The sequence below is a fragment of the Rattus rattus genome, chromosome 4 (assembly GCF_011064425.1).
Source record: "Rattus rattus isolate New Zealand chromosome 4, Rrattus_CSIRO_v1, whole genome shotgun sequence".
NCBI lineage: Eukaryota > Metazoa > Chordata > Mammalia > Rodentia > Muridae > Rattus > Rattus rattus.
The window spans coordinates 96783170-96807311 of record NC_046157.1 but is presented as its reverse complement, the minus strand read 5'-3'; the positions used below and the strand labels follow the sequence as shown (position 1 = coordinate 96807311).

General features: G+C 45.1%; 1 protein-coding gene across 1 annotated transcript in view; it reads right to left on the bottom strand.

The window, feature by feature from the left end:
• The window catches only part of Tfap2b (transcription factor AP-2 beta), a 29867-nt gene that overhangs the window by 4486 nt on the left and 1239 nt on the right, over positions 1–24142 (bottom strand). The window contains exons 2-7 of the mRNA XM_032900845.1: positions 20065–20523; positions 15276–15336; positions 7756–7975; positions 5856–5974; positions 3243–3384; positions 88–344 (exon numbers count right to left, since the gene is read on the bottom strand). Of these exons, the coding sequence (XP_032756736.1) occupies positions 88–344; positions 3243–3384; positions 5856–5974; positions 7756–7975; positions 15276–15336; positions 20065–20523 (1258 nt within the window). The remainder of the gene's footprint in view (positions 1–87; positions 345–3242; positions 3385–5855; positions 5975–7755; positions 7976–15275; positions 15337–20064; positions 20524–24142) is intronic.

Genomic DNA, 24142 nt, shown 5'->3' with positions numbered 1-24142 from the left:
TTGTATTTAAAACATTTTCCTTCTCTTTAATTTTTTTTTTTTTTTTTCATTTCCTGTGTTTCTCCTCCTTGTCGCCAGTTTTACTACCTGGGCCTTCCCCAGACGTGTGCCTGTTAGTGGTGTTGTTCAAGAACATCTTGTCCATGCCTTTGAGAGCCTCGGTGAGATAGTTCTGCAGGGCGGTGAGCGCAGCGCAAATGGCCGGGGCACCGAAGCCGTGCGTGATGAGACTGAAGTGCGTGAGACAGCTTTGTATGCCCGGCTCCAGGATGGGGCTGGGCCGGCTGTTTCCGATCGGTGTCCGGTCCTGAGCCAGCAGATCCGTAAATTCTTTACAAAGTTGCCTGCGGAAGGGTGAGGGAAGAAGACAAAAGCACCCTCAGAGTTCTGGTCGCTCGCCTAGAAAACCAGACACTCACACGAGCCCTGAGGCTTTGGGTCTGAGGACAGCAAGGCTACCCTCCGCGATTCCGCTCCGTTTCTTTCCCCCAGGGCGCTCCCTCACCCAGCAGCTGGGACTAGAAGGAACTCAGTGAGAGTAGGAATGCACCCCTCCCACCACCCCACCCCTCCACACCCCCACTCCCACCCCTACCAATTTCCCCCTCTCTGTTCCGGGACCACCTGTATTCTGCTTTAGGAAATTCGCTAGGCAGTTTAGCTTTTGATTTTGAATAGTCAATGGTTTCTAAAACCTGGCACTTTTGAAGAATTATTTTCCCTTCTTCCCGCCTGCCTTTCCAACCACTAGATCTCTCTCTCTCTCTCTCTCTCTCTCTCTCTCTCTCTCTCTCTCTCTCTCTCTCTCTCTCTCTCTCACACACACACACACACACACACACACACACACACACACACACACACACACACACACACTGAAAGATTTAAGCCCCTCAGCCACAAGCCTGTCCCTGGCATAGAAGCAGACTGCTGTAGCCTTGCATGGCCCAGGGCAAAAACCTGTTTATTCTAGGAGAGAATGCTGATTCCATTCCAAGTAAAACCCCTCTACCTGCAGCACTTTGGAAGAAATATCTCTTCCCTTCTTTAAAAAAGAAAAAAAGTGACCCTCTTTTTGCATATGTGAGCTACTAAAAATCTTTGTGTAACAGGATTGTTGTCAATATAAAAGGATTTCCTCGTCGTTTAAATAAAACTTAGAGGTAAATGGTTAAAACACTGGGGATGATAGATTTTTATTTGTTGAAGGTTTTAATTTCCTCAAGGCACCTACAATTTAGAGCACTCTCCTAGCCTTAGGAACCCCGTGTGTATGGATTGGGCTTCTCTGAGAAATTTTTAATATAGGGAATGAATGGGAGGGGTTTAGCCCTGAAGGTCAAATGGCTTGGCTATGCTGGCAGACTAAGGCATAGCATCCTCTGAGGCCACAGCCTTTCTCAGATTGGCAGGCTTCCCCTGACCACCTTCCTACACCCAGCCTCTGGTTTTGTGGGATACGCAGGAAAGCAAATGTGCATAGCAAACTGGACCTATACAGTCAAGGAAGGGTTGAATAGGCACCTAGCAACCAACCTGTAACCTGACTCTCAGGTAATCAGGGCAGATTTCTGGGTTTGAAAGACCCTTGGGGCACTCTTCCCTGGGGTGCTGCTACAGTGCCCGTGGCTAGTCATAAACCAAATGAGGAACTCTCTTTCTCCACCCACTGACAGCACCTGAGAAAGATTGATATTTCCAAGGCCTGTGGATAAAGATACCTTTCCTTTCCAGGTCTCCATTCGAAATATATGCATATATCCCTCCAAGTCACTGTGCTTATCCAATAGAGCCTCTGTCAGTGACTCGCCTACCTTTCATCATTCTGATGTGAAGGGTTTGGGGATTGGTCCAGAAATGAATGAGGGAGTGTGTGTGGGGGGGGTAGGGGTACAGGAATGAGTTTAGTGAGAAAGTCTTCCTTCCACGTTGATTCTGATAATCTAGGCTAAAGAATAGTAGCCTTAAAAATCATAAGGTTTCCAAATTGGGGGAGGGGGGAGTCAAATCATCCCTTTAAGAAATAAGGAGGTTTTTGTGGATCTTGTTACCTATTTTCAACATGTTAGTTTGGTTTTTTGATTATCTTATTCTTCCTTGGATTCCCCTGCTTCATTTATAAAGTACAACTGGTCCGTACTACCATATACCAGAGGAGGGAACCAACAACAACAAAAAAAATCTATTCTACTGCTAGATGATCTGGAGGGAACCTTTGAAAAGAGGGGTGAAGCCAGGTCTTGATCATTGGTTGAAATCTTAACTTTGTACTCATTTCCAAAGTGCCAAAAAAGGAAACTTTGAAATGCAGAGAACAAATACTTAAGGCTCAAGCATTTAAAAATTTGCACAGCCCAAGCCAGGCTCTGTAAGCAATTAAAGTTCTGGGACATTAATATTTTTTGACCCTGCGGAAAGGGGCAATCAAATTCCAATCACGTCTCAAAAACATCTGGACAAATTTGAGCAAATGATTTTTCAGCCTACCATATATTTCTTTAAATTACGCTGTCAACGGAACAAACCGCGTCCTGGAACGCTAAATAAATGAACGCTGCTGTTTAGGCCGCGCCTGTGACAGAGAAACGTGCTGGTGCACGCAGCGCCGCCCACTGCAGGCCTGAGCTGGTCATAAAACACCAACAATATGACACCGAAGCCAAAGACAGGAGTAAATCAAATAAATAGAAAACCCACTGTAAATGTTCAAATGAGCTCTAGACCTAAATTTGGCCGGAGATTTACTGTTTTCCCCTCTGGAGTTGTAGTAAATTTTACAAGTCCGTGGAAGATGACAAACAGCAACCTTGGAAATGGAGTAATTAGAGCTGTGGGTAGAGATGGGCACGCGTGGGTGACATATAGACACCCTGAGCGAACACATATTGCTGTCCCCCTGATGGCAAGGGATGACACAAAGCCCAGAAAGAAATATTCACCTAGGGATCTGGGAAGAGACATTGAGAAAATCTGCTTGACATCCCAGAACTGTTCGGGGAACTGTTAAAAAATCTACCTTCTCTTTTTGTAAACGGAGAGGAAGAGTGAGATATACCCATAGCCCCTCAAATCACCAGCCATCACGAACTCCCCACCCCCACCCTGGAGGAGCAGACAGATTCCTATGAGCGGGGTGGTTTCCTGGTAAGGCTCTTTCAAAGCACTCACTCACAAGCATAGTTTCCTGGGACCTGGGTCCGGGAGGGAGTCCTGGACCAGTTCCCAGAGACTTGGAAACTCACTTGGTGGCCAGCAGCATATTCTTTCTGGAGTGCAGATCACTGGGGTCCGTGTGCTGTCTGTTCAAATACTCGGATACGGCTTTAGCAGGGAACTCTGTTTCACAAATATACCCAAAATCCCGAGCTAAGTGAACCGCTTCCCCTGTAAGGAGTGCAGCAGAGAATCAATGGCTAGGCTAGGTTGCTAACACCTGAGGCCAGGCACTACACAACAAAGTAAAACCTGAGACGACAGATCCACAACGAAAAGATGAACTCCATAACTCAAATGAACAGGACAAATCTTATTCTACCAGCCTGTGGCTGGGCCAGGCTCTAAACAGACACTGTCCCTTCCCAAGAGACATGGGGCTTCCTGCAGATAACTCACATTGGCTTAGGGGGAAAGTAGCCTAAAGTAGTTAGATTCAAGAACCACCTTACGATTTAATTTAGACATGTGGGAAGGAGGGGATATGATACCCAGACTCCTCCCTTCTATTTAAAAACACCAGTTGCACCTGCTTGAAATAAAATTTAAAAGTCGCCACCATCTTTCTATAGTTCTGTGGGCAAACAGTCTCATATTTGCAACTAGTTGGTGTAAACAAATCTACATATGTAATTGCTACGTAGCCATAACTGTATGCAACATGGGTGTGTTTTGGGATTTAAGATGAAATCTATGGGCTGTGGAAATTAATAAATTGTGAAAAAGATATTTATAGTCTGCAGCAAAATAATTATTTGCCCTGCACTTTTCCTGACTGTTTTCAGGGTTTCTCTCTTCCAGAGTTTTCTGTCATCACCCTCCTCCTACTTAAAGACTTTCCTCTGTGCAAATATGGAACTCGAACTGCAGACATCAGGCCATGCTAGACATTCCATAGCGTGTCCTTCTGCATATGGTATCATTACCTTTTCAAAAGCACAGCCTTGGGGATTTGAGGAAAGATCACAAACATGATTAAAAAAAATAGGGGTGTTGAATTATCTCAGGAATACATTACTCTGAGAGAACATGACTTACTTTTAAAGATATAATAAGAATAGACATCAAGCCTAGTGCTTACAAGGATTCATTGTATCAAAAACCACACAGCAAATATTGTCCTTTCAGTGTGATTTCCAGTTTTTTTTTCTTCTCATTCAAAACCTGTGTCTCATTCTCATGCTAAGATTACCCTGCCTGTTTTCAAAATTATATATATATATATATATATATATATATCCCAGAAGGCAAAATGGAGGACTGGAGAGATGATTCAGTGGTTAAGAGCCCTGACTGCTCTTCCAGAGGTCCTGAGTTCAATTCTCAGCAACCACATGGTTGCTCACAATCATCTGTAATGGGACCCAATTCCCTCTATTTGGTATGTGTGAAGACAGCTATCGTGTACTCATATACATAAAATAAATAAGTAAAATCTTTTTTTAAAGACAAAATGAAATAAATACCCACATGCTAAGTAAGAAGACTCAACTACTTCCAAATAGGATTTGAAAATGTGATGACTTAAGGCCTCTGGTGGGAGAGTTTGAGTCAAAGAAACAAAAAAACAAACAAACAACAACAACAACAAAAAAAAAAAAAACCCCCAAAACGAACCAACTTTGCCTTAAAGGTGGTAAAACGCAAGACCAATAACTCTTTGATCTCTTTATGATCATCATTTAAATGATGTAAGATGCTGTACCACAAGAATCAACTTCCTACAAGAGTCATAATACCATGCCCACTAAAAAACAGGACACACAGGAAGAGTCCAGAGAAAATTCTCCACCATCTTCCATGGGAACCAACTGGCTGTGCTTCTTGTCTATCTCCTCTACACATTCAACTGTAGACATTCTTCTTCTAGACCACATAGTTATTAATTACCACAGCCCGTAGATTTCATCTCAAAACCCAAACTGACAGGCAAGTTAGAAGTTTCTTAATGACATTATGCCAATTTAATTCACAAGTAATGAATTTGCCTTGAAGTTTCAACTCATTTCTTCATGCATGTTCATAGCCCCCCCCCCACAGTTTTCTCTTAAGCATTTGCTGGGCTTCCTAAGGTGCCAATAACTTATCAAGTCCAAGTAGGTAAGAGTTTTACAACAACCATTAAGACCCATGAACACTATATGCTTTTTACACTTTTCAAGTTTTATTATGTTTGTTTATTGGGGATTGAGCATATAGAGGTGGGGAAAACACCAGGAAGACTCTCTCCTTCCACCGGTGGGACCTGGATAGAGATCAGATGGTCAGGCTTGGAAGCAAGTACCTGCATCCTCACCAGTCACCTGCATTTTGCTAGTAACACTTAGAGGTCAAGTTAGAGGAAGGCAAGGAGCTTTGAGTGCAGCCTGCAGAGTTTAAGCAGAGAATGCTCTGACTTGAAGACTGGGCCTGAGCCCTGTTGAGCAATATGATATCATATATAGTGTTTGCATCCCTGCAACTTCTGGTCCCCCCTAAGTAAAAAGACCTTTGAACTTCTCTCCTGCAGCCTCTTGCCATCTTCCTCATAAGGGCACAGCAGTCACAGTGATTTCCAGTTAATCATGAAATGTGTGAAATGTCAGCCTCCAGTGGACACTTAAGCTCAGCCACTTGGTGAAATGGCCACAAGTCTTGCTTACCTTCTACCAGGGAGGTGAGTAACGTGACATTTGCTGCTTTGCGCCTGCCCGCGGGTAAATTCAAACCGATTTTTTCTAGCCTTTCTCTCAAGGATCTCCCCCCATTTTTCGATTTGGCTCTGCAATGGCAAGAATTAACATTCTGATTAACCTCAGAGTATTCCTGAAACAAAGTTTAGACTTAGCAATCTAGAGCCCAGTGGAGCCTGAAGAGGCTTTAACTTGAGGTTAGCATTCCCTCCCCCTACCCCCTTTCAGTTATTTGCTGATAGTTTGCTGAGGTTTGCTTAATTTCTGCAATACAGAGCATTTATATATGTATACATATACATATATATATCCCAGAAAGATAAATATTGTTCATCCCATGGATACACACAGGTTCACCCCCTGCTATGGAGTCAGTGAGTAGAACAGAATCCAGGCAAACTTTTTAAAGAAGGGAAAAGAAGGGGGCTGGATTCCAGAAACCACCAGGCTTCTAAGGGAGGAACAGAACCAAACATTTTAAAGTTTTAGAAGGGGAGAGAAGACTGACTTTTGTGCTCAGATGATGTTTGTCATCATGGTAACGACAATTCTAAGACTTTTGAGCTTGTTAATGTGATAAGTACTTTGTGTTCACTATCTCGATAAATTTTATACACCTGTGTTCAGAAATTGAATTAAAACATTCCCACTCTGTATACCAAGGTGGGGTGGTGAGCACCTTTAAATCCCAGCACTTGGGAAATGGAGATTGGCAGATCTCTGAGTTGCAGGCCAGCCTCATCTACAAAGTAAGAACTGCCAGGGCTAGACAGAGAAACCTTTGTCTTAACAATCATTAGTAATCATAATCATGATAATAATAATAAAAACAAAACTGAGTATGAAGCTCAAAAGGCTCACTTGAAAACTAAACCAAACAAGGAGTAAAAGAGGATCTAAACTAAGAACATTCCTAGGTCACACCAAAGCCTAGCTTCCCTGTAGACGCTCCTTGTCTTCTAAGGGCTGGTCAAAAATAAAAGGAAACTACTTATCCCGTATGAATCCCCACTGCTGTACTATTTAGCCAGCCACTTTTAGGAAAGAAAGAAATAGCGAACATCTAAAATGGGTTTTAGCTTCAGAAGGCTTTCTCTCTCATGCAAAGTTCCTTAGCAAGGGCAGTGCCAAGGGTCAGATGTTGGCAAGAACTGTTGCAAAGAGGGGGGGGGGCATTTCACGAGGAGTCTGCCCAGGGGTTGCAATATTGGCGAGCAACTACATAGCCCCAGGGAATGACTACTAATAGTTATAAAGTACTATTAATGTTGTGAGATGTGATGTTATTGAAAGATCTAGAAAAAGATCTTTTCAAAATGGGAAGCAAAATATGCTAGTGCATTAGTCTTTGAAAACTAGTAAATTGGTGAGGATATGGACCACATGCTGGAAACTGCCTTTTCTGTTTCAAATGAATGTGCTTAGTGGGGAGACTGCTAAAGCCGAAGATGTGTAGTCGGGAGCCTTGCGCCCGGCAGGAAAGTGAAAGGTTCCCAGTCCAGAATTGTCTAGGAGGGTTGCACCTGCGCAGTGTGGTCTGGCACCGGTAGAGCGGAGTTGCAGACTGAACCTCCCTCTCGAGAACGCCAGACCCCCCACCCTCAGCCTTTCTGCTGCTTGGCACTGGGGATTCACTCAAACTCTGGGTTGCTAGGCAACCGCGTCAAACTTTTTCCCTCAATCTCCACCATCCTCCTCCACTAATCGCGCGCGCGAGTTTATATGTGTGAGTGTGTGTGTGTGTGTGTGTGTGTGTGAGAGAGAGAGAGAGAGAGAGAGAGAGAGAGAGAGAGAGAGAATGTGTGTGTGTGGGTGTGTGTGGACGCGCGCGCTTGTGTGTCTAGTTTTTGTTGGTTTTATTTTGTTTTACCTTCTGAGGACGCCGCCCAGGAGAGACGCATTGAGGCATTCAGGGGGCGAGAGCCTTCTCTGAACTTCGCCCACAGTAACTTTGTACTTGGAAGTTGAACTGAGTAGAGATAAGCGGCCTGGGACTGAGCAAAATACCTCGCCGGTGTTCACTGACATTCCTCCCAAGAAGCCATCTTTATTCATCATTAGAGAAGTCACAGATTTGGGAGGGACAGGAACTAGGGAGAGATGGAAAAGGGGAAAAAAAGTTTCCATAAAGGTGACCGGCTTCATTAACACTACCGATGGTTGATAGGACAGGACAAGTCATCTGGGAAAGCCAATCAGGGGCAGTCACCAAGTGGAAAGACTAGGGCTCGGTGGCTACTCCAGTGGTTCCCAGCTGTATTGCGTTCCCAGTGCTCTGAACCGACCCAAATGTCAGCATTCCTCTGGAAACTTACCCCAGACCAGAGGACATGTGAGAGATCCTGCCATAGTCCAGTTAGACCTTGAATATTAGATCATGCTGTGAACCTAGACAAAACCTATTTGGTCATGTGCTTCTTGTGTGACCTTGGACACCTTGCTGAGAACCTGGTCACAGTTTCCTCCACAGTCCTCCTCAGGATAACACGATCTCATTAGTTACTTGAGGGTGAGGATTAATACCACCGTTCTCTGACAGAAATGGCTTAATACCAATGATCTTTATGGAAATTCCTCCTCTCTGACTGGACCCAAACTTATGGTCATTACTAAAGATGGGGTGCGTGTGGGGGTTGGAGGAGGAGGGAGGAATAAGTGCTGCTTCTTCCCTTATTAATGAGCCCTATATTCCCCGACATAAAACAAGAGCAAGATCCATTTACCCACAATGCTCATCTCCAGTAAGAGCAAAAGCAGTGACATGAATTTTGTTTACAAATTAAGGCACCGGCGGCTGGTGATTGTTTGGAACGGTTATGATTTACAACAGGTGCCCGGATCAATCAACCAATCACCGTAATTCAGACGAGCGGTGGCGGTCTCGCCTTGCCCCAGTTGTTTCGTTTCAGCAAGTAATTGATAACAAACCACACTCAAGGTATGTTTTATGCAGAAGTTAATAAGAGCTGACAGCTGGTTGCCACTGCGCCCCTGGTGCATTCAGCCTCTCCAGCTTGTATTTCTGTTTAATTGTGTTTCAGTGTCATCTGCATGTCAGGACGAAGCTGAGCTAGGTGGAGGGCTAGGGGAGTGAGAACTGGAGAGCAACATCCTGAAAGTCTCTCCCTTTGAACTTCTGGTTTACTTCTCCCATAGAGAACACATTGAAGTATATTATCTAGTTTAGGAGAAAAAGAAAAGAAAAGAAAGGACCTTCCACTTCTACCATTCTCATAAGGGCCAAGTTCTCACCCTGTAAATCTGGCTGGGAAAGATGCACTCTCTACCACACGGGCTCCAGAATTTTAGGAGAAAGGACTATAATTCCTTTCCTACAGGACAAATAAGACAATGCAGAATTTCTCTTTCAGTGGACTCTTTACAGCACGGGTTTCCGCATTCAGACTCCATGCTTGTTGAGAGATTTCCAAAAGTTACATGTTTATTAATTTACTTTGGTGTTTTACAAAAACCTTTCAAGAACAGCTTTCCTTAAGGGAGTGGATTTAGACACTGAAGCATTCCCTTTGACCACTTCTTGAAATAGATATAGAATTTTAGGACCTACTGTTGATGTCCAGGACCTGTTCTAGTGGAAGGAATTGTATTAGAAACCCAGTGCATCTCCTGTACTGCCATGGGTAAGGACAAGTTACAACAGGGATTCAGACTTTCTGGACAATCGTATTTTCATGAGGGACTGCTTTGCATTTGAGACTAACGCAGCAAAGTGTCAAAGTGTTTTCACCAGACATGTGCCATAGTTGGAGTTGACAATGGTGACTGTAAATCTCTTTGTAAACGGATGATTGGGGTGGAGGCATTTAATTCCTGTACACAGTATCCACACATACTTTTCTTTTCTATTTCCATAGCATTCTTGATATCTCTGTTTCTTATTTATACTCAAGTCTTCATATATGATTTATACTAATAGCCAGTGTCATGGCATCAGCTTGGGGAAGAGTTCCCCTAAATATAGATAGCCCTTTGCAGTTTCACCAAGCAAGCTAGAAAAACAAATTATGTAAAAGATCTCATCAGGCATACTTTGCTTAACATTGCTTAGAATATTTTAATAACAAAACAAGCCCAACAAACTGACAGTTGTATTATGTGCATTAAGGCCATTATTTCTTAAACAGTTAAGCGATTAGCCAGCATTTCTTGAGTCGTACTTTTTCTGGTTTTCTAATTCCCAGATGTCAAATTTCTTGAAAACTTAGCCTTTCAGAGAGATGTTATACCCTGTTCTCGAACTGTACTGTTGCTGGCGGCCTGACTCAGCTGGTAGGATTCCTTTAGGGAGAGTTAGTCCATCCCTTGGGCTGCCTCTCTCTACATAGACATATAAAAGCGCATGCGTCTACTTCTGTGGCACACTTCCGTCTTAGCAAGTTCCTTCCCGCTCTATCTCCCACCCCACCCCCGCAAACCTCACAGAGTGAACAGACATGGTTTAAATTATATTTCCCCTTTGCATCCGAATCACCTTCGTGCATTCTATCCTATGTCCTCAGGTTCTAACATCAACTCCTGCTCCTTACCCTTGGCTCAACTTGGAGCCCCAGGACCAGACCCCGTTTCTCTTCCCAGTCTTCTGTCTGGTCCATAGCTTCCTTAGCGTCTTACCTTCCTCTTGCCCTCACACCTGCTTAGCTCAGCTGATTAACCCCGTATTTTATTCCCTTCTGCTTTCTTCTAGCTTATCAATAAACTCGGAGAGCAACAGGGCCCAGTTGATTTGTTAGTAATTATGAGCACACTGTTCCTGCTCACGGAACCCGGAGATGACTGCGATAGGTTTAAAGCGACAGCAGGAAAATGCCGAGGAAATGGAGCACGACAAGACTCAGCATGAAGCTTTTGGTTCTTTACATGTTTACAATTTTCTCTGCATACATTAAAAAGTGAGTGTTTCACCTCTTAAGTTCTCAGTTGGAAGGTAAAGCCAGCTTCTTCTTGTAACACACACACACACACACACACACACACACACACACACACAGAGAGAGAGAGAGAGAGAGAGAGAGAGAGAGAGAGAGAGGAAAACTCACCCCTTTCCTTCTCCCATGAATTATTCCAGAAAAGAAAAAAATATGTAAATAGATTAGTCTTTTTTGGCAGTGAATGAACTTTTAAGAAAAAGTTAGGAAAATGGGAAGAAATGCTATTCAGTAGCAGGCTACATAGAGATCAATGGGGGAGAATTTCATTTCTCTTCTGAACAACAACTAACTTCAGGGCAAAACAGCAAGTTTGGGAAACTGTATTTGACAACCCCTGTGTAGGAAAGAGGGGGAGAAATAGACCTGCCTGACACATGAAAGGGTTAAGTCCCACTGGAAGAGACTGACAACTGTGGGAGGCACTTTGCTAAGCAACCCAGAAGTCCGTGCTTTGAAAAATAAGGATGGGGAAGCTATTCCTTGGATTTGCATCCTTTTAAGCGAACCCCTTGTCTAGATTTTATTCCACATGTTCAGCAGGTGTATACATTTGGACACAGAAATTGTGATAACACACACACACACACACACACACACACAGAGAGAGAGAGAGAGAGAGAGAGAGAGAGAGAGAGAGAGAGAGAGAGAGGAATAAATGTATCCCCCAATACAAAGTGTTGGCATTCTTTAATGACAGAAGCTGGGAACCTGAAACTTGAATAGGGTCTCATCGTGTTTTCAGCCTCTCATCTGACCTTGAGAAGGTCATTTATCTTCTTCAGCGTGTGCACTTGTGGGTTCCCACACTTGGGGCAGTGAAAAGGAATGTCTGACCTTTAGAGTTTTGAAATTCTATGGCTCCTGACTATTCCTGTCTATCTCTCTCTCTCTCTCTCTCCCCTCCCTCCTCCCTCCCCTCCCCTCCCCCTCCTCCCTCCCCCCTCCCCAACCCCCTCTCTCCATTCAAAAGTTACTGAGAGGAAACACACACCTTATAGGTCTGATGGACTCAGACTCTTGGTGTGAAATTCCTTCTAGGCAAGAAGGAAGAAAAAAAAAAATTCCACTAGAACTGAGATTTGAGATTTGGCTTTTTGTTTTGTTTTGTTTTTTTTAATTCATCCTCTCCAAGAAAACCCACACCAAAGTGTTCCGTGTGGAAAAGGGACCAGAACTAACGGGGAAAACATGGATGAGAGTGGAGGTTGAACTGAAACTAACCAAACAGGATATCCCTAAGACCAATAAAAAAAAAAAAAAAAATGCCCCAGAGTCACAGCATTTGAACCTTGGACTCCGGCTTCAACAACCTTTCCAAGAAATTCTGACATATTTTCTGCTGTCTAATGTGTCGAACAGATTGCATAGTGGTCTCTGTTCCAAACCCCTGTTCTTCAGGCCAAGGTAAGCCTTTTAAGTTAAGCTAGAGGAAGATGGTAATGATCATAGCTGGGCACCCCCAACCCCCACCCCACTCCACCCACATTCCTAATCTTAATGGAACTGAGAGTTAAGAATGATTTTTTAATGTCTCGTTGGATTTTTAGACTGTTAATGTACCGAATCCTTCTCATTATTACTTTATTGATTGCTCATTGACCAGCCCCCTTCAAATCGTATTAACCACCCTCTGCCGGTTTAGATTAGGAGAGTTTAAAAAGCACCTTTCATTACTCCCCCCTCCCCAACTCCTGCCGTAGAGTTGAGACTAGGCGGCTTAATGGGAGCTCTAATGGGGCAGCTAAGAAGAGAGGGGCCACGGTCCCTGCCGATTGCATTAATAGCTCAAAGGGGGCCAATACAGAAAATTAGCCGTAAACGAGCTCTGGAGATCTTCAAATGAAACAGCCATTTATCACGCTGGCTACCTTGACTCCACTCGTTTGCTCTCTCTACTGGGAACAACTCATTTCCTCTTAACTAAATTACTTCAGAAATGTCAGCTAAGCCCACATAGCAAACATAACAAGAGAGGGAGTCTGTAATGTATTGGGTGATATCAACAGGGAAGAGAAATGACATGGGTGAAGTTTTAGGAGTGGCTATGGCCCAACCTGACAGATACATGCATCTTTTATACCTAGGTAATTAGGTTTTATAAACATAGGAGAGGAGCTGTGTAAATGTGGGCTAGTTGCTGGCCTTTTCCTAATGAAGTATAATTTTCTAAAAACTGTCTCAATGCCCATTAGAAAACAAATTAAGCAACCGAGTCCCCTGCTAGTTGCTGGAATTTAGAATATTCAGTTCAGGAAACTTTCTCACCTCTCTACAGAATTAATCTCACAGAAGCATCCCTCTTGGGAATAGGGATATGTAAAGGTGGGAGAAGAGAGGCGGGGCAGGGAAGGAGCTAATGAACCCATAACTTTATTTTAAGTGGTTCCTGGTGAGTTAGAAAAATAAATCAAACATTTGTTCTTTTTTTTTTGCCTGTGGCTCTTAAAAGATAAAAATATGATATTAGGACCTCTTCTTTATGTAATAAAGCAAACACTTCCAGTATCAAATAATGGAACTGACCTAACATTCATATTTCATGGCTCACCCCAACTCAATTAACATGAGCAAGGGATTGCTTTAGTGTTTTAAGCCATGCCTGCTTTTAAAAAGCTTTGAAGGAAAACATTTGGCAGTTTGAGAAAACAGAGTGAGCAATTTTAGCCAACACTCTTCCTTATCTCTGGAAATTACCTTATGCATAAATATTCATGTTTCTCTGGCAAACACATTGAAAAATGGCAACCAAATGTTTCCCACATCTAAGAAAACCACGGACCTCGTTTTTCTAGGCAAACTAAGTTCCAGATATTTTTATTGGCCTGACTATTAATAACATTTCTGATTGGTCATCTGCTGGGCACGTCCCTCTGCCAGCCAATTGATGTTGCTAGGATACCAAACCCTGAGCTAAGCTGTTCTAGCTAGCCACAAAGAGGGAGGGGGGGAATTAAAACAACAGTGACAATAGGGGACGGGAAAGCTCCTCCCTCACCCCACCCCAATCAACCAGCAATTACCCAGAGGAGAAGACGCTAGAGAAAGCAGTGAAAGTAAGCAGTCAACACATTTGCCAGTTTAAGCACACACCGCGGGCGGGCCAGCCAAAGATGGGATATACCTAAAGAATACCAGGCAACATTTAAAAACCTATCTGGGGCGGGGAGGGGTGGGGGAAGCGTTTCAAAGTCAAAAGGCATCATTCACCTGGCGGTTCTCTCTTCTGCCTCTCCCAGCTATATATTCATGGCTTTTAAAAAGAGAAACTTTAGCGTACTTTGGCGTGATTTCCCAACCGCCTCCTACTACCCCAAATCGAGTCTGGATGGATTACTTTCTAAAATATTCTTTTCCTTAGTTATTATTATTGGTTTTGTGACTGGTAAGCGGCTTGAGTGAATCACGAATGGCTGAGGCTGGGAATTGTTGGCTCCCAGCCTAAGGACTCTTTTCCTCAAGCTTCAATAAGAAAGGGCCGTAGTCAGTAAAGCTGTGTCTCCCAGTACCAGTCCGTAGGATAATTAAAGATTGCGAATGTGTACACATTCGATCTCTTAAATCTGTGGCATGTGACTGACATTCAGGCCTTGAAGCAGCTACTCTAATCGCCAGACATTCTCTTAGTGACTGTCAGAGAAGAGGAGAAAAAAAAAAATTAAGCAGCTGCAATACGCCCGAAATGAGTTATTGTAATTACATTTAATTAGTTTAATTAGTTAATTATTTTGCTTACAGCTGTACAAGAGACTGCAAACATTTGTTAATATCACATGCCCTTTAACAGTGTGGGGTGATTCCACAGTCATAGTAAATCATGAGCGCATATGCAGGAAGATTTAGATGCGTGCACAGTCCGTTGAGATGCACAGCCTCTCAGGATGAGCGTATTTAGCAAAGCATTTGGCACAATTAAAAATAATAATAAAAAAACCAACTCATAACACACAGAGATCTGGTAACACAATTACCACCACCACCAAAAAAAAAAAAAAAAAATCAAACCAAAATACAAGGGATGGGGGGTTGGGGGGGGAAGCTTTCTCCATGACACAAACTTTAACCCAGCCAAATCCGGTTATGAACAAAGTAATAAGCACGGTTTTTAAGCCAGTGCTTCCAGGCCGTTTTCACCACACCATGATAGCTTGGTCATGTGAGATGCATTTAGAACAGCTACTTTGTGTATTATGAGGAAAATGGAAATTACCAGTGTTGCTCTGATTCTCAATCCTGGTTTCTGAGTTTCCATTCTGCTGATTTCTATTCCACGCCCTGCTCCCTCCCCCCAATGCTCTTTTACCTAATCTGAAACCATTGACAGATCACAACAAACGTTTTAGGTTTTTTTTTTTTCTCATATAAAATAAAGACTTCCCCAATGTGAACCCTTATCATAAAGACATTGAAATCTTTGTTACTTTTGGGAAGGGATAATCCATACCTTTTTTAATGACTGACTGGTCCAATAGGTTCATGCCGCTGTTATTGGCATCTTCAACTGACTGTGAATATAAAAACATCGCCATTCAAATTGACTGGATATTAAAGAATTCCATACATAAATCATGTCGCAGGAGTTTCTATTATCTCCATTTATATTAATTCACAAAGGGCGGTTTTTATTATGATCCTTATTATATCCAACTTGACACAGAAATGAAATTCACCCAAATGGTAAATTCTCGAAATAGAGGGAAAAGAAAGCAGAACCTATAGGAAACATCTGGGGCTCAGGATTGGCTGTGTTATTCTGCGAACACAGATATTATACAGACACATAAACTTTTATGCTATTTGTCCGAACGAATTGTGAAAAGTTGGCAAAGGATTTCTCACCAATATTAGTTAAAGCAATTTCGGTTTTCTTTTTCCTTTCTTCTATCCCAGTATATTCAATCCCAGAGCAGTTTTTTTTTTTTACAAATACATAATAGTTTATATTCTGAGATTTTAATTAAAGCCTGAGCAATTTGGAATGGAATTCAAGCACCGATAGAACAGCCTCCAGGACCTCACACCCACTGTAGTCCACACACGTTCCTGTGAGCTATGAGCTTCCTGCTTCAGGATGACAGTCCCTGCAGGGGACGAGCCTGGACAGTGTTCACACACCCCTCTGCCATGCTGGTGCTGCTGCCTAGCATGGAGCACACCTGTTAGGAAGGCAGGGAGTACCGATACTGATACTGGTACAACACACACACACACACACACACACACACACACACACACACACACACACACACACACACACAAGATCCTCCCAGACAGCACCTTGCTAATCACAAGGGCTATCCCTCTTCAGTTTCATCCCAGAGAGGGGAAGTTTCAACTCGGATTTGGCAGCACTTCTGAAGGAAGAGTTGTTGGAGCTGGTCCCTTGCTGTCAGGACGCATGGGAACCAGGCCTTGTAGCTATGCATTGTACGGTGTCAAAAAAAGCAGATTCCCTTCCACCCTCCCCACTCCCATGGAAATACCCGCTGTCCTTTTGAATCTCACAACTGCTTCCCTGGATCCTTTGGAACTTAGGTTTGGACCGATTTGTCACCCACTCTATAAAGAAGTATCAAAAGGGCTTTGAGAAGGAGGTGTCTCCCCAGCACTTCCTCCCCATTCAGGATGCTTCCTTAGACAGGGTGTGAGTCCATCCCAAGGGGGGGGGGAGACTATCAAGCAATTGTGGCTTGAGAAATGAGATGTTCTAACCATCAGGGGGTAGGCTCTGCTTATATGTTTCTTCTCATTCTCACTAGTCACTCTCCTGCTCTTAGAAGGCTGAGGGTGGGGTGTTTCTCCCTTCGGAATGTTTTCTATGCTGTAGACTGCCATATAACGCATCTTAATAATGAGGAGGTACCTTAAAAATATTTCAGGAAACTTGTTCTTAAGTTTCCAGGGGACCCTGTCCCACACACAGGCATGCTTACCCTCACTTCACTCCTTTCTAAACTCGTGCGTGTGTATGTGTGTGTGTGTGTGTGTGTGTGTGTGTGTGTGTGTGTGTGTGTGTGTGCAAGGGCTATGGGTCCACCAGGGACAGACCTGTTTGCCTGTTTTTGGGTGTGAAACCCATCACATACAGGGCTGGACCCATGAGCCCCCACACCTCAAAACCATGTTGGTACGCAAATATACACGCCTCATCAGCAACGTGGGGTAGTTGTGGTAGTTAATGAGAAGGCTCTTGTCTGATTTTCTATCTAATTACGGCCGCCTGCTGGGTTTTTGTACAGGATATTCACGCAGCATGCCGGCGCTTAATCGTCACAGGGAGGATCGTAAAGATTTAATTAGGACTGCATGCGGAAGCGCAGAAAAACAACTCAGACTCATAATTACTAGACTTCTTTAGTTAAAAGTGATACCAGGGGTTGCTTTAAGACACAAGGGTGTGTTTGAGTGGTGTGTGTGTGTGTGTGTGTGTGTGTGTGTGTGTGTGTGTGTGTGTAGGGTTCACTTAATAGCTTTATATGTTGATACTCATGGGTGGCGGGTGGTAGAGATGGTGGGAGGTTAGAGAGCCAAGCTGTAAAGAGTAGCATGCCAATTCGGCAAGGAAACAAATCCACAACTAGGTGTCCCCTCATTTTCTTGTTCTGTAACCATTTCCTCCTGAGTTTTTAACACTGCCCCCCCTCCCCAATGGGTGAAATGTAGCATACCCGGAACCCAGACAGCGATCTGCTAGTTTAATAGCCCCTGTGAGTAAATTGAAATAGAAATTGACAGGGTTTTATAGTTTCATTTAAAAAATATTAGAAGCATTTGGTTAATTAGCTCTTCTCCTTTTCTCTCACAGGGCGGCAGCCTTGTGAGTGTGCCTCTAGGTCACATGAAATTCCCCCCAATGCGGGACCCACAGGGCCTATGCAGCACCCTCTGGCTTCCAGTGTCCTGGATGCACATTACCAGACCCTTGAGATAGAGCAAGTGACTCTGAGGTCCAGGCCAACCCAATCTGTTGTTGCTTCTAGAGACTAGAAGGCTGCAGACACCACTCTTGGGTTTCTTGTTGCTTGGTGTGTAGAGACCTGACAGCTTTCATAACTGCATCTAGATTCAGAACTTGGCAGTGGACTCTTATCGGGGAGTTGAGCAGTTAGACTTCTGGATTCTAGGGATTCAACTTCTCCTTCCTTCCCTATGGCATATGGGCCTTTCCCTAGCCATATCACAGAGACCACGCTGAGACAAGCCTCACAACACCCTTGTTTCACTACTGAGGATGCCTTGGGCTGCGTTCCTAGTATTCCTCCCACTTAGGGCTGTTGGAGAAGGTCCCACAGGACTCCCTACAGAGCCAGGCTTTCAGCTGAGGGAAGAAGATAGAAGTAGGGAGCTCTCTCTAACCCCACAGTCTCTCAGCTCAGACATGCCAGGTTTCTTTAAATACTCCATCCAGTTGCGTTGTTATATTCTTCCCACAACACTTTCCTGGCCTCCTTTTGTCCCTTTCCTTTGCATTTTGCTAAACACTCAAAAAACCCCTTAGAGTTTTGACTTAAAGAAAACATTTCAAAACCAAAGAGATTTGCTCCTAATTTTTGAGAGACATTCCAGGGTTCAATTGCCTGAGTCCCTTGGCCTTCAGGGTGGAGGTAGAGATAGTGGGTGATGTTAACATCCCCAGTGGTGATGAGGATGTGTAACAGTAGTGGGTGATGTTAGCATCCCCAGGGTAATGGGGATGTGTTGTTGATCCACCTTCATTATTCAGTACTTTGAACCATACTCAGAAAGGTTAATTTAAAAACTTTCCCCCCAGACGCATATTACTTCAATGCATTAAAAAACAGCTCAATATTTCTTTTCTTATATGGTGTTCTGAAATGAACAATACCTCCAGACAGACACAGCTCAGTAAAACCAACAAAAGCATCACTCTTGGTACTGTGGGCGAGTCCAGCGACAGATTAGATGATTTCCTCCTTTTTAATAGCAAGGTTCCCCTAAAACAATGACACATCACAGGCCACAGGGAGATGGTGTTTTACACTGCCACCACATTTTGACTGTTCCTCAAAATACACACACACACACACACACACACACACACACACACACACACACACACCCAGGAAAGAGGAAGAGCTTAACTACCTTCTCTTTTCCATTTCATTTTCCTTTGCTCCAGAAGTAAGTCTACAGTAATGCCTAACAAACTCAACCATGGCGATGAGATCCAAGTGTCAATTAAACGCTTTACAACAATATTTCTCTTTTCTGGAGACTCGTTAAATTTGGGAGGGTGGGTGAAGCAGAGCTGTTCAGAATCACCCTGACAGTGTTTAGGAATCATTTCTTTGATGTTTCTTTGTTTAGTTTAACTAAGTATTCTCATCCAAGGCAGCCTCCGTTGTGTAGGTTGCAGATGGGATACTGGGTGGGTAGGGATTGTGTTTTGAACCTTTTGTTTTAAAAAATAAACACGTGATGCCTCTTGGGGGGGGATGGTAACCTTGGGGAGGGGCGAAAACTGTCAGAGGAGAGGGCTGAAGGGGAATGTGAGGAACATTGCTTTCTAATCAATTAATTGGCCCTCAAAGAGACGAAATTTCCAAAATGCTATCATCCTCATGGACTCCAGAACCCAATCGCAGCTTTCTCTGTCCGCCTCCAGAGCGAAGATCTCCTTATCAGATGAATTCTACTTGGGAAAGGGGCTCTTCCGTTTTTTGGAAATTCAGAGCAAAGGGGCCATAAACAAACAAATACTCTCTTGCACAGTCCACTATCATTCCTAGCCTTCCACACCAGAGAAAACACCTGGGGCCTTCAGTGGCCCTTGTGTCTTCTGACTTAGAGCTCTGGTCTACAGACAGCCAGCACTTTGCCCACCAAAAGCCAGCAGGACAAGTTCACTATGGGGGTACTCCTGGAGACAACTTCGCCACACAAAGCAACAGAGAATGCACACAAGTCCAGTAGCTGAGTCACGGTGAAAACATTAGCCTTGATGGCAGTGACTGTAAACTATCACGAATGTATTTCCTCCTTCAAGATTTAATTTCCAGCCGTCCTGTCATTCACAAACGGATCTCTAGAAACTGCCACCTTGTAGCCACACACTCAAACACACACTTTTGTCCTGTCCGGTTGGTCCGGTTCTAAAGATGACAACTCCCCCCACCAGAGAAGACCAGGCCGCCCCTCCCCCTTTCCTCCCCTCGCCCCCGGCATTCTTCTTTTATTATCGGTTATGTTTATTTTTGTTTGTTTGGAATTACCTGCACGTCTTCCATGCCGGGATGCCCAAGGCCGTGCAATGAGAGGCTGTCGCCCATGCCGGCGTCCAGGCCGTGATGTGCGGAATGCAGCAGCACGTCCGGCCGGCGGACAGAGTGGTAGTCCCTTCTGGGGTCAAGGCCGGAGAGCTGGGGCAAGGCTGCCCGGGGCTGGGGCAGGAGAGAACCGGCTTCTGAACCCACTTCTTGGCGTTGTCGTTGCCCCCACGGGTGCTGCTGGGGCTGATGCAGAGGGTTCAGGGAGTAGGGGTCGTTGACGTGGGAGTACGGGTCTTGACTTTGGTGGTAGGGTAGCGGCTGGTAGGGGGGCGGGAAGTAGGGTGGCTGGAAGTCCGATGATGGCGTGTGGGACAGCGGCGGGGCGCTCGAGTAGGGTCCTTGAGACACAGAGCCCAGCTGAGAGAGTCTCGAGCTATGGCTTGGGACGCCATCGTGCCGGTCCTGGGAGTAGAGAGGAGCGAAAGAGAAGAGAAGAGGGGAGAAGGAAGGAGAGAAGAAGAGAGGAGAGGAGAAGAGAGGAGAGGAGAGGAGAGGAGAGAGAGGAAGAAGGAAGAAGGAGGAGAAAGAGAAGAGGAAGAGGAAGAAGAAAGAGGAAGAAGAGAAGAGGGGAGAGGAGAGAAGTTCGGTTTTTGTATAACTTTTCCGGGATAAGGGAAGCAGCAAGAAGCGACACCTTACTTAGACCCCCAAGCTGACTCAGGGCCACATGGTAAAATGTCAATAGTTCCACACGGGAAGCTTCAGTAGGCTTAACAACATCAGAAATAGGAAGCTCACCCACTACCCAGCCTAGAGCCATCTTTTGACAGTGCAAAGCAGGCAAAAGGGAAAAGAGAAGAAAGTGTGTTAGGACAGAGATAGCTCAAAGCCTTAATTTTAAAAATGCAGGACTTAAGGGTAGTGTTTGCTTTTCTAAGTGTTTCTTGCCCCTACCTCTTTTAGAGCTCCAAAGTACACCAAATGAAACTTGCTAATAGCTGCGATGCTGTGCTGGTTGAAAAACCAACTTCTGCCATCCCTGGCAGGTAGCTGGCTGGCCCCGGGGCTCGCACAAGCAGGAGATTCCCAGTGCAGGGAGGAATCTGCATGATCTGAGCTTCCAGCTACCCCTTCCTCCCCAAGAGGAATTAAATAACTTAGTGTTTGATTGAAACGGATCTCCTCTGAAATCACACCCTAAGCCCACGTTAAATTGAGTTGTGGTTTGCAGGAGTTATTTCTAAGCTTGTTTTCCTTCTCTCATACTATTCTGCTTAGGGTGTTAAAAATAAAGAGCAGAAGTTGGGAGGGGAAGCGATCACTCCCACACCGTACTTTCACCCCTCTCCGGTCTAAGCCAAGTGAGAGGAGAGGGGACATGGGGAAGAGCAGGACACTTTAAAGTCTCTCTCCCCCATCCTTCGTGAAAATGACACACAGCAAAGTCCCCCTGGTTCTTTCTGTAGAAACAGCCACCTACATTTCCAAACTTCACGGACAAAAAGTTTTCCCGGTTCAGCCTCACCCCCTCCCAGCTGACTCCTGGGAGCTCAGACAGGGAACGCACAAAGCAGAGAGAGAGAGGCAGCTGCAGCCTCGACCAATTATGGTGCTAAATTACCAAGCCAAAGGCACTCAAAGGAAGACAAGGAGACGGAGGGACACACACACACACACACACACACACACACACACACACACGCAAACACACACACACACAGAGAAAGATGCAGACACAGAGACGATGAGAGGAGGAGGAGGAGGTGGAGGAGGAGGCATGCACTTCTGGTACAACGGGAATCCGAACTCACCATGGATGAATAGGTGTGGACTAACATCTGGAAAAAAAAGCCTGGTTACTGCTCAAAATAACAATGAATATTCAAAAAAAACAAGGAGTCCAGCTGAGAAGCAAGCTGGACACAGGAGCTGAGCTTGAGGTGTTTTCAGGACAAGCCATCAAAAAAAAAAAAAAAAAAAAAAAAAAAAATCCCCCTCCAAGAAGATTGGAGGTGCCCGTCACAAATAGGCAGACCTGCTCATCCGTTTCTCACTGTCTTTTTGGCCTCTTTTTCTTCTGCGGGTTCTTTGGGGCTCCAGAAAGAGTCCTCTTCCACCCGAAGCTGGGCTCAGACTGCTCGGGCGCCCCTTCCTCCCTCCGCTTGCCTACACCGCCTCATAATAATTGATATTCATGACTATTAATATTACACGAGTACTTTAAAGGGAGAATGGAGGACAAATGGAGCGTGAAGCAGCAGCAGAGCTCAGAGCTCCTCCACTATTGTAAATGACGTTCATTCAGTGGAGAATTACTAGATGTAATCAGACGAGGGGGCTGGCGGAGGCAGACTGGGGAAAAAGTTGAGCAGGAGAGAGGCAGAGCTTCAATTAACTGAGCGGGGACTCTCTCTCTTGCTCTTGTAAGGCAGCCTCTCGCTCTCTGGATTCGCCAGTGTGGAGGAGCGAGTGCTGGGGGGCTCCCAGAGAATGGAGGTGTTCTCGTGTCTAGAGGAAGACTTTCCCAACAGGAAGGAGGTGGTTGCCCTGGGTGCTTGGTGTGAAGATTGTGAAAAGCAAACTAGAAAGGCACTGCCTGGTCATCTGGAGGGGGAGAGGAAAGTGTAATGGGTGGGCCTGTTTGTTTACGTGTGTTTACTGCGAGCTACACCTACTTTTTCCCCTGAATGCCGGAAGAATCAAGTTGTTTTTTGTTTTCTGGTTTTGTTTTTTTGGTTTCGAAGGACGTAGGAGAGATGGGGACTTTTTGAACACGGTGCAGCCCTTTTCCTCTTTAGTGCTTACAGCCTGCAGTTCTTAAAACCTAGATTTAAAAAATATATGCGATCGGTCTTCAAGCACACTAACCGGCTCCTTTCCAGGCAAAGCCAGGGGCAACAGAAAATCTTTTGGGATGTATCAGGAACCCGTTCAACTGGCCTGACTGCCGTTTCTGTTAAACTTCAACCGTAGTCCAGACTGAAATAGGCTCCTTCCACCACGCTGGGTGCGGGTTCTCGGGGCTTTCCAGCTGAAAATTTGGGCAGCCGGGAGCAAGCCACTCTCTCTCCTCCCTCCCCGAAGCCTCCTCTCCTCTCCTCCCTCTCCTACCCCTGCTTCTGGCCCTTCGCTCACACCCCCCCTCCTTTCTCTCTCCCCTCTCCTTTCTCCTCTCCTTCCCCTCCCCATTTCTCTCCTTCCTTCCCACTTTCACTCTTCCCCACTCCCTTCCCCCCCTCGCCCTTCCTCATTTCCCATTTATCCGGTTATTTTTTCATAAGCAAAGAACCGCACCACCCTGACTAGGATAATCCCTCTATGCATACCCAGAGCTATTTCCACCGCGGGCCCCCAGCTCCGCCGGTGCTACGTTTACCATGGGCAACGTAATCTTTAGGATAGTTTACCGCCCTGCACTTGAACAGAATCCCGCCTGTTAGGAATAAAAGGACACCGAACTAAAATGAACCCCACCAGGCGGGGAAGTGCGGTTCCTCAGTACAGTACCACAAAGAGGAAGGCGGAACCCTGTGTCACCCCAGGAAAGAAGAAAATCTCTCTCTCTCTCTCTCTCTCTCTCTCTCTCTCTCTCTCTCTCTCTCTCTCTCTCTCTCTCTCTCTCTCTCTCTCTCTCGTCCTTGACTTCCCTCTCTTCTACCTCTTCCCACCCACTTTCTCACCCATTTACCTCTAGATGAGGTCGTAGGAATGGCAGAACTGCGGGACACTGGGCACTGGCACTAGCAGCTCTATCCAGGAAACCTCCGGACTCCCCTTAGCTGAGCAAGGCGCAACCCCTGCGGAACTGTCGCTAGTGGTCCCAACACCAACAGGGCTCAGGGTTCAGATTTCTTTCCGGACCCGTTACGGAATCTGGGCTCTCCACCTCTGCCTGGTGGCCCAGCCTGGTGCTGCTGGTGCACCCGGGTAGTCCGGGTCTCATCTCTGCCTTCCGCCTTCTAACTTTTCCCGGTCGCCTCTCGCCTCTGCCTGCCTCTTCGCTAACTCCCTTTCGCTTTCTTTTTTTTCTGATCCTCTGATTTCTCGAAGCTTCGGAGTCTTTCTTCCCTCTCTCGACGTC